Source organism: Mya arenaria, chromosome 2, assembly GCF_026914265.1.
Source record: "Mya arenaria isolate MELC-2E11 chromosome 2, ASM2691426v1".
Classification (NCBI taxonomy): Eukaryota; Metazoa; Mollusca; class Bivalvia; order Myida; family Myidae; genus Mya; species Mya arenaria.
The window spans coordinates 34875384-34886939 of record NC_069123.1 but is presented as its reverse complement, the minus strand read 5'-3'; the positions used below and the strand labels follow the sequence as shown (position 1 = coordinate 34886939).

Sequence of the window (11556 nt, the reverse complement as noted above, 5' to 3'; positions counted from 1 at the left end):
GTGTACAGATATTTTCTTTAAATCTATTTTTATCTATACCTTTGTATGCATGTATACATTATATTTAGTCAATTAAAATAAAAAAATAAAAATAACATGTTGTTTACTTATATTTAGAAATAAAAAAAAATAAATAAAATTAAGGGCCGAAACGTCTCGGTAATCAGGGGCCGAAACGTCTACGTGCTGGGGACGATTTGGTAAGGGGCCGAAAAGGTAACCGTTTGAGCTAGGGGCCGATTTGGTAAGGGGCCGATTTGTCTGGAAGCCAAACATTGAGGAGGTAAAAAATATATATAATAATTATGCACCAGTTAAATGTAATCACAGCCTCCCCTCCCAACCTATTTTCGGCGCAAAAACAAAACCAGCGCATTCACTCGGTACTGCAGGGCCACCTGGAAGGTAAAATGCAGCCCATTTCCCCAGGTATACCCCCGGACCTGGGGTGGGCCATGGTTACAATTGACTGGTGCATTAATGAGATTTAAAATTGCAAAAAGACATATACATTGTACATTTTTTTCTTTTTCAAAAATATCTCCTTGTAATTTTCAGGTTGTAGAACTTGATGCGGGAGAGCAGCCATCTGTGACAAAACAATGAGGAAACTGAGGCTTTTCAAAAAGCATGTCAACATTGCCAGTGATGATTTTGTTTTTCCTGGATGTTTTGAAATCTTGATAAGAGTTACAGGGTAAATATTACTTAAAAACATATCACAACATTTTTCCCAATTAATTTAAGTTTGTATGTGATCTTTATGAAAATTGTCATCAGCACCCTGTGTTAGTGCTTATCAGTTTAGCAGGGTTTAAACTCATATAGTTTTTTATTTATGGAAGAAAAAAGAAAAATCTTAATTTTATAAACCAACCATACAAATAAAATATTAAGCTCTTTTAGTTTAAACTTTATTTCTTTTACAACGCTTGCAGAGAAAGTTATATTCACTTATGCTTTGTCACCCTCTTTCAACTTGGTTACGTTCACAAGCCATTTACTGACATATATGCCCATGGCAGGATTTAAACCCATGATTTCTTGATGAGATGGAGTGTAGCCTTACCACTGCACTAACCAGACAACTAAAGCAAAACATTACTCTAACTTGACGATTGTTCAGAACGTGATTATTGTCATCTTTGTTAACTTTTAAATATTTACTTCTCTGGAAGTTTAATGGATCGACTTGCAAACTTAGGTTATTCTTACAATATTTTGCTAACCAAATGTTAACAATGATGTCATTAATCATGTTGTTAACTTTAACAAAGTTCTGAAAATCTGCCAAGTATGTTATAAATTATGTAAAAAGAAATGTTAGTTTTTATGTTGTTGTTGTTGTTGTTTACATGCATATATTAAGTTTGATAACTTGATATTAAATCATAAAATGTCTATAGATAACATAATACATTTTGAATGTTTTATATTTTGCAGTCCCCTCATAGTTACTTTACATGTGTATAGAATTTAAAATAAATATTGTCTAAATTGAGTGATACATTCAGTTGATTGTTCAGAACATTGTTAAAGTTAACAACATTGTAAACTGGATCTTTTCATATTTTTAATACTCTGAAAGTTTCAAGGACAGTCACATGTGATTTGCGGTAATTAACACAGATATTTAGAAAAAAAAATCAGCTAAGCTTGTTTTACTATCAGCCCTTCATGAAATGTTTCCACTTTGAAAGTTAACAACGATGCCGTTAACAACGCTGTTAACTTTAACAAAGTTATGAACAATCAAGCCTTTTATTTATAAGTAATCGTTAGTTTACTTATTATTTTTCAGCCTCCTGATAGTTTGCTTTGAGTTCCTACGTTACCTGAGTGACCTTAGTCAAGGTCAGACGGGTCACCTGGTGCATATGTATCTGATGGGAGTGATCATGTTCTTCACCAGTACCATAGTGTTAGACGTGTTCATTGTGAGAATCAGCATGCGGGGGACAATAGTGGACGATAGACCAAGACGTAACATCAAAGTCTTCCTGTACGTCAGGCTGTTTACTCTTGCTGCAGAGTTCTTGTGGACAATTTTAGGTCAGTGCATCCACAAATTGGATTTAGCTAGAGGGTCAGGGTGCTGACCCCTGCCAGAGGATGTATCCTCCTGTCTTCAAAGAATTAAATGCTTAAGATAATCAAATATTTCTTTTCTTCTGATTAAAACTTGAAATAAGAGTATGAATTCAAACAAACTTTACATTTTTAAAGTAGTTGAAACCTAACATTACAGTAATGAAATAGAAAAAAATGTTAGAAATTGTTCTTTTTTGTAGTAATTTACTACTAAATAAGCACAATTTCTAATATTTTCTATGAATGTCATTATGCTTTAATTATTCACTGCCGATACAATGTACCTTTTTTGTCCCTCAGCAATGTGTGATGAGCAAGATATCTTCATTTTGTAATATTATTTTTTGCTTCCGTCTGCAGGTACACTATCCATACTGCTACGCTTGCCAGATGCACTCTCACAACCTCGCGTGTACTGGATAGTGTGTCAAGCTTACATGGTTGTGGGTTGGGTAACGTGTGTTGTACAAGACATCTTCATACTGTAATGTTATTGTTTTCTTCCATCTGCAGGCACTCTCCCCATTCTGCTTCACCTGCCAGATACACTCTCACAACCTTATGTGTACTGGATGGCATGTCTTGCTGAGGTCGATGGTTGAGTATCGGTGTTGTACAAGACATCTTCATACTGTAATGTTATTGTTTTCTTCCATCTGCAGGCACTCTCTCCATCCTGCTACACCTGCCAGATGCGCTCTCACAACCTCGTGTGTACTGGATAGCGTGTCTTGCTGTGGTTGGCGGTTGGGTAACATGTTTTATACAAGCCATCTTCATTCTCACCACATTTGAGTTCACCTCTGCTGAACATAAGCCGGTTATCTCCAAACATGACTGGGAAACAAGGTAAGTTTTGGCCTTAGAAACTTGAACAAGAGGCTAATTACTCCCTAAAAGTAATAGTTTAAACTTATTTATTTTACAATGATTGTAAAACAAGTTATCACAACATTATATTATAAATCACTGTCATTGGCAAGATTGTTGTCTTGTGTTGTTGAGGAAACTGGATTACTCGGAGGAAATCCATTTGTTTGGCTTGGTGACTTCAAACCAAACTCACATTGCGTATATGCTGAAAATGATACTATTTGAGAAGATTGTTTTTTTACAGAACAGAACATTTATTAATATTTAGGGACAAGGATATATAGTTTATGATCATTCAATGTAATGATGATAGCATGCACAAACAAATTAATATGTATGTAAATGTTATTATTAACAAAGAATACATGTATATAACAGTATGATTAATAAATAAGGTTTATTTATATATTTTTTATAAAGAGTCTTATTTTATTAGTCTTATTACATTTATAGTTGGCTTTTATATCTTTTCCAGATGGCAGAATGTCCTGTGTTGTCTGAATGCAGATCAAAACAAGCATGTTTTTACAACCCTGGCGCAGTTGTGCTCCCATTTATTTAAGGTATGTATGATTAAGCCTGATAGCATTTGGTGTTTCTACAAATAAATGGATTGTTGATGTGCTCCCGAACAAAAATCTAAGGAGTGTTTTATGCTTGATGGAATTGCTTTTTGATCTTGGTTAAAATAAATCTTATACATTTTTAGGTGACTTGTTTTTCAAAGAAAAAAGTTCAGGTGTTGTGATAGCGTTGGTGTTATCGTCACGGTCATCGTGCAAAAACTTTGCCATAATTCAAAATATGTTCAAGATAAACATTGGCGATAACTCAAAAACCGTGCAAGCTTGATACAAATGTTGCCAGACATCAGGAAAAGTCAATAAATGTGTCAGTCATTCGGTCTGAAAGCCTTTAAAAATTTGTTGGTCCAGCAGTGGTGACTTGGTAATGTACTGCAAAGGGAGGTAAAAGTTACATGATGGTTGGATTGTGAGTTACGCATCCTAACATCAACAGTCCCACATACAAGAAATTATGCACCTTCTTTAATCAAGACTGACAAAATGAATACACTAAACTGTCTTGTACATGAAGGATGGACATATTTACTATTATACTTCTTTTTGATTTTAGAAAAAAGAGCTACATTTTATTTGGGAGTGATTTAGTGACAGGCTTGATATGAGAATGCAGATGCAGTCATTAACACTTTGCTTTTGGTTAAATATTTACACCTCTGACAGAGTTATTGGCCTTGATACCATAAAAAGGAGTTCATTGGTAGTGATTTAGTGAATGGTCTGATGTTAATTTACATCTAGCAGCATGGTTCCAGACAAGAGCTAGATGTGGTGATCCACACTTTTCTACCTGATTGAATATCAACAAGTCTAATAGAGTTATTGCCCTTGATTTCAGAATGCAAAGCTAGTTTGTAGTGATGTATATCGAAAGGTCTGATGTAAGTATCCAACAAACAGCATAGTTCCAGTCAACAGCTAAATGTGGTGATCCACACTTCTACCTGATTGAATATTAATGTGTCTGACAGAGTTATTGCCCTTGATTTCAGAAAGAAGAGCTTGTAGGAAGTGATATAGTGAAAGGTCTGCGGTCCACATATTGCTACCTGATTGAATATTTAAGTGTCTGAAAGAGTTATTGCCCTTGATTTCAGAAAGAAAAGCTAGTGGGTAGTGATATATTGACAGGCCTGATATTAGTCTACAACAAACAACATGACACCAGACGACAGCTAGATGTGGTAGATGCTCCTTTACTCAACACTCGACTCAGGTAAACATTAATAAACTATTGTAGATAACAAATATGAGCCGTATCGCACAATCGTAACAAATAAAATACATGAATAAAAAAAACAAACACAAATATTATTTTTTATGTGTTTTATTTGTTGTGTTAAATTATTAATATTAATTGCTCATATTCTTTGTCAATGTAATTGGCCACTCTACCAGTTTTCGGGCAAACAATCCGATGAACAATAATAGAGTAACATTTATTAAATTTATAATTTTGTAAAAGCAAAATCCTCCACCAAATAATCTCGCCAAGGAACAATATTGGCTTTTGCAACTGCTGGATTGTTAGTGTAACTTGCCAATTATCTGTCAAATGTTCTGGATATTGAAAATGAAAATAGTGGTAAAAACCACATTCAAATGAGACTCTTTCTCATGGCGTTTCAAGATGGTCAACAGTACAGGTTTCTTACAAGGAAAATGACCTGCATGATTAATATCACCTTATAGCTGTCTTCAAAATAAAACTGATGAAAAGTAAATCAATAGAAAATAATACTCATTGATTCAGTTTTATGACTTTACATATCTTTCATACATCTTTTAGGTGTGCTCCACACAAGGTAGCAGAATCCCCCTCAGTTCCACGCAAGCAGTGGATGACAGTAAGCGAGGCCGCACACTTCATGAAATACGCGCTAGGAGGCTATGGCTGGTTTTATTTCATAGGACTAAACAACCCAGTCGTGGCATCATTAAAGCTCCTGCCCATGCTTAAGTAGGTGTAATAAGGGTTTTATCGAGGTTTTAAAATGGACGGGGGGCTGCAGAAGAGGAGCAGGGTGCTACAAAGGCCGGGAGAAAGGGGCGAAATTGTATCAGGCTGTAATTATGAACTTCAATGTTATGAATTTGACAAAAATTGTGTCATTCAAGGTTTTGGTTTTGCCTTTGAAAAGAACGACAGGCACATATGGATGACTTTTCTTGTGTCACACTTGTATTTCTGACCAATTACTTTTGAATGATTTGGTGTATGATCTTTAAACTTGATATACACATTGTCCATTTTTAATAGATGACCCCTAGTGATTTAGGAGTCAATAGGTCAAGGTAATGGTGAACACATAACTAGAAAAATGTTGTAACATTTTCTGAGATTTCTTTACATCAAGAGCTTGAACAATTATATTGTTTTAGTTAAAGAGTTATAAAAGGGTGCTGCACACTGTATATTTATGTAGCAGCCTTCTGCTTTCATGGAGACCAGTATAGGCCTCCTTCTGTTTACATATAATTAAATGCTTAAAACTCAAATATTAATTTTGCTTTGACTAAACATTATGATTTGATAACTAATACATGCAAACTTAATATATTTTGCAGTTGAAACCTAATATTACTTCATTTAAACACAATGCCAAACAGTTTTTATCAAATTCATAATGTTCAAGTTCTTCACAGCCTGGTACAATGTGATTGTGTTCCTTAAGCACCTGTTCCTCTTCTGCAGGTTTGTATGTAACTTGTATATGAAATGCTAGTTTGCATGTTAACATCTGTGATATTTTTCCAGTTGGTTTCGTAAGCCACCAGACACGCAGATAGAGGCTGACAGTAGATTGTGTGCCAACACGGCAGCCTTTATACTTCAGACTGGTACACAACAAGAGAATATTGTCTGTGCTTCCTTCCATAATGAGGTAGAAACGTGGATTGTAATTGTATAAATGCATCTGTGACTATGGTTTTCAATAATTATTATTTCGCCCGAATTGTAAAGTAATTTTTTTTCTGAGGGAATAAAAGCTGTCGGCCCCTTTTATCAAACCTTAATAAGTCTATCTTTTGACTAACCTTTAAATAATTTGATTGTTTTATAGGAATATTTGGATAAATAGGGACAAAGCAATAAAAGATATGGCTGACTATTCTTATGAAAGAATTAAACAGATTTATACACTTGGCTATTGCCATTTATTTTTCATTTGAATCTTACAAATCAGGTTTGCTTCAAAAGAATTGGCTCTTTAACTGCATGACTACGGTATTATAAATAGCTAAATGGTAGGTTGTCTGCCGTAGATAAAGGGGTCATGGGTTTGAGCCCCGACAGGTGCATTTAGCAATTTTTGCTGTCTGTTACATTTGGCGCCCAACAAGGGGCTATATATCATAATGATAATCATAACGCAATATTCAAGTCAAAAGATGTCATGGAATGTCTTGAGCATTGCATTGCTTTTATTTTCAGGTGTATGCCATTCCCTACTATGTGAGCATTGACAAGGACAGTCAGTCTGTGATAGTTTCAATCAGAGGAACTCTCTCCTTAGAGGTAAACGTAGTCTCAATTAGGGGAAGTCTATCTTTAGAGGTAAATTTAGTCTCTATCAGATAGACTCTCTCTTTAAAGGTAAATGTAGTCTGAATCGGGAGAACTCTCTGTTTAGAGGTAAATATAGTCTCAATCAAGGAAACTCTCTTTTAAGAGGTAAATACAGTCTTAATCAGGGGAACTCCTTTCTTTAGAGGTAAATATAGTCTCAATCAATCAAGGGATCTCCCTCTTTAGAAGTAAATATACTCTCAATCATAAGAACTGTTATCTTAAGAGGTAAATATGATCTGAATCAGAAGAACTCTCTCTTCAGAGGTAAATATACCACTTATCCCATATTACTAACACATACGCTAATCAAATTTTCCAATGCAGACTAAAATTGCATATTGAGGTTTAAGAAAAATATACGACGGCCTCGAATATTTGGATCAAAATTGACACACTTAATGAATATACTTGAATAAATATTATTAATTGCTAGGTTAATGATCAAATACTGACAAAGAGCACTGGTTATTCACAGTTTGCATTATCACTTGAAGGTATGAAACGAGTTACAATTTGGATTCATTTCATTATTAATTCCAAAGTGCACGGATTTCTTTCTTTTCGAACAAATATTTATATGACATTGTGCGTGATTTTCTTTTTAATTTTGATTATGGGTGATAGTAAGGTAAATCGCAAGTGTTTGTTCTAAAAGAACATGTCGAGTGTATTAATTTGTAAAACAGTTGTATTGCAAGAAGTGTTGCCAAGGAATTTAACTGTAGACGGACACAGGTCAATTTCTTTCAACCAGGATGAGGACATTGAAGATGATACAATCATGTGTAAGCTCAGAGAAAGTCACGTTTCATTAAATGAAGTGAGTGATTGCATGGACACTATTAAAACATTTACTCTACAAAGCTCACAGAGTTACATGCTTAATGCATTTTAGATTAGAGCCTGGTGTTAAGCAAGTGAAAATGATAGATTACTTCAAACAGTGAACTTTCGATGAAGTTGATGTGTATTTATCCGTGAACTGATTTTTGGTGCGTTTTTTAGTTTATGCTATTAAGTTCATATATGTATTTATAAACATTTATCTTCTGTATTCTATTTAAGTTATTTTATCTACGTTTGTATATGATGATATTTAAACTTCTGTATTGATGATGACAATAATGATTTTATTGGTGGTGTGACGTGGTTGTTAAATATATATACTTGACTTGTGTTTAAACAAAGCTTAAGTGGTGAAAATGTTCCACCTGGATTAAGTGGCCACCTGTCGTAAGCAGCCACTTTGACCCTTTCCCAAGGTGGCCACTTAACATGTAGGTTTGACAGTAGTCTCAATCAGAAGAACTCTCTGTTTTTAGAGGTGACATGAACTTACAGTTTGGCCTTTATTCTATTGATTTGTTTGATAGAAATTAAGCTTATTGAACTACAGTATGTTTTAATCAATGCCAAACTCTTTTTTACACAATAATATTTTCAGTTTTGTTACAAATTTGTAAATAATATAACCGAAGATGCTTTATTTAGAATTTCCAGTAATAAGTCAACATGTAAGTCTACAAGAATGTATGTTCATTTGCAAGTTGCATCAGACATTATTGTTGAACAGTAATCCATATTTATATTTTTAAGACAAAAAAACAAAAAATAAACATATGTCTCAAAGTCTTTATATATAGGATATTATATGAATGATCATTCAATAACGAATTTATTAAACAAGTTTTTGAGAAATGATAAAAATGAGCAGTGGCAAGTTAAAATAATTTTGTATTGCAAGCAAGAATACATAAAATGTTGCCATAGAGCACAGAAATTATCTTTGTTATTCATTTATGACATCATGTTAAAAGTTGTATCTCTACTTGTTATAAACAGTCAAAACCTGATGGCTCAATATCGCTTGGCTCGATTTTCTCTTTCGCTTGAACTGGACTGATTTTGATTTACTCTTTGTAAGCTTTACCGCTTGGCTTGATATTCACCATGCTCAAAGTATTTTGGCTGGTCTCTGGAATATTGAGCCACCAGGTTTCAACTGTAACACAAATGTTTATTAACTTTACTTCTTGCTTGCTACGTAATGATAACTATGATAAGAGCCATATAGAAATAAACACCAAATAAATCTTTACATTTCAGGATGTGTTGACAGACCTGGTGGTAGAGAGGGCGCCGGTGTGTTTTGGTGGAGTGGAGGGATATGTCCATACAGGGATGTACCAGTCTGCCAAGTATATACGCAACAAGCTCATTGCAGATGCCACACTCGATATTGCGTTCCATAGAGCCAAGGTGGGACTCATAAGCTTTCATGCTTTCAGGCTCAATCCCTTAATACAATGGCATTTGGTGCATGTATTCACTAAGTTTCTTGCCCTTTCTTACGGAAAACTAGAGCCCCCGAAGGTGGGCATATTAAAATTGCACCGTCCGTCCGTCCGTCCCTGTAACTTTCCCTTGTATGGACAGATTTTAAAATAACTTGCCACATGTGTTCCACATACCAAGACGACGTGTGGCGTGCAAGACTGTGTCCCTACCTCAAAGGTCAAGGTCACACTTAGTGTTTATTCACAATGGAGTGCTGCATATAAGGACATAGAGTTTAGGTGGTCGTGTCCGGGCTGTAACTTTCCCTTGTATGGACAGATTTTAAAATAACTTGCCACATGTGTTTCACATACCAAGACGACGTGTCGCGTGCAAGACCCGTGTCCCTACCTCAAAGGTCAAGGTCACACTTAGTGTTTTTTCACAATGGAGTGCTGCATACAAGGACATAGGGTATAGGTTGTCGTGTCCGGGCTGTAACTTTCTCTTGTATGGACAGATTTTAAAATTACTTGCTACATGTGTTCCACATACGAAGACGACGTGTCGTGTGCAAGACCCATGTCCCTACCTCTAAGGTGAAAGATACACTTAAGTGTTTATTCACAAGGGAATTCTGAATATAAGGACATAACAGTGTAGGTTGTCAAGTAAGGGTGGTATTTTTTTATGTTCAAAGGCAATTTAAAATAACTTGCCATATATATTTGACACGTAAAGGCAAGATCAACTTTTCATGTACTGACCTTGTTCGTAGGTCAATGTCACATTCGGGGGCATTCGTCACATACTGTGACAGCTCTTGTTTCAATCTAATTTATGGAATGTTTCTGATTGTTGTGTATGATTTATTATATTATCTGTGAAGCATGGCATATACATATTATAGGGATCATTTTGCACAGCATTGGTTAGCATGTTGGACTTGGTCATTGATTTTGGGGTCAGTATGTCAAAGGTAAAGATCATGGTAACCTTTACTCAACAAATTTTGGGTGTTCCAGACTGGTGAAACATCTGATTTGTGGAAATCTGTACTGGGGGCTAAGTTTGATTTGCTGTTATTATGTTAATAAAAAGTTTCCTTTGCCTCTAATATAATCCTGCATTATAATTCCGTACTGAAGACAGCAAAATTTATTCTTCAAAATGTATCAATGGTTTGAAAAAACAACAAAATATAATTTTAAGAGACAGTTTAGGTATAATTGATCAGCTGATCAGTTTCAGGGTTTTTGTGGTTACTGTTTATAGTTAAGGGCAAGCGGTGCCTCTGTTTTGGCCATGGAAAATGAGGCCCATGTACCCAAATATTGTAACAAATTTGTGTTATAATGTTTTAATCTTATAGTTATTCCATCATTTCAGGGCTACCGCCTGGTAATCACAGGCCATAGTTTGGGTGCAGGAGTTGCTGCCCTTCTCGCCATGGAAATGAGGCCCATGTACCCAAATATAATATGCTTTGCCTTTGCTCCACCAGGGGAACTAGTCAGGTATGCTGATCCATATATTTTGATATTTGTCCCAAAACTAAATACAGTTGAACACCGTTAATTCGAAATCAGGGACCCAAGAAACTATTTCAGAATAGCGATATTTCGGATTAACAATTTTCAGAAAATGACAGTGTTCGCAAATTATAGATGATAAGAAATACTAAGCCGTGATGATTGCAATATTGGTTACACGTTACCAATTCCATACATTCGATTTGAGTGATCTTTCATATACAAAAATAATTGTTGATTTGTTGTTTAGACAAATAATTTGTTATTATTCTTCTTTATTAAAGCAACATAAAACATTAAAAATCAAAATGGCAGCACATGTATGCATTCAGAACATAGTCAAGATTTGTTTGGTAGAGGGTTAAGTGAGCAATGGGGCAATCAAATCAGATGAGATAGACATTTTCGAATGATATTCAGATTGTTTTAACCAGTAATTATATGCAACCTACATCACCCAAATTAAGTGCTCATTTTCTGACATCGATGTTTGTTAAATACACGTGCTCCATGTCATTCTTTAACAAGCACTAATTGTGCTGCATTGACACCCCAAGCCGATGCCAGAGTACATTTAAAGTATGGTGTGAAAAACTATGACATGATCAAGAATTGATGAATAGGT

The 11556-nt window shown here is 35.0% G+C and overlaps 1 protein-coding gene across 1 annotated transcript in view; it reads left to right on the top strand.

Moving 5' to 3' along the window:
- Nucleotides 1–11556, top strand: part of LOC128222519 (diacylglycerol lipase-beta-like) — a 31779-nt gene that overhangs the window by 3293 nt on the left and 16930 nt on the right. The window contains exons 2-11 of the mRNA XM_052931566.1: nucleotides 559–697; nucleotides 1802–2052; nucleotides 2754–2940; nucleotides 3440–3527; nucleotides 4646–4764; nucleotides 5338–5508; nucleotides 6307–6433; nucleotides 6985–7068; nucleotides 9229–9381; nucleotides 10789–10916. Coding sequence (XP_052787526.1) covers nucleotides 603–697; nucleotides 1802–2052; nucleotides 2754–2940; nucleotides 3440–3527; nucleotides 4646–4764; nucleotides 5338–5508; nucleotides 6307–6433; nucleotides 6985–7068; nucleotides 9229–9381; nucleotides 10789–10916 — 1403 coding nt within the window. The 5' untranslated portion in view covers nucleotides 559–602. The remainder of the gene's footprint in view (nucleotides 1–558; nucleotides 698–1801; nucleotides 2053–2753; nucleotides 2941–3439; nucleotides 3528–4645; nucleotides 4765–5337; nucleotides 5509–6306; nucleotides 6434–6984; nucleotides 7069–9228; nucleotides 9382–10788; nucleotides 10917–11556) is intronic.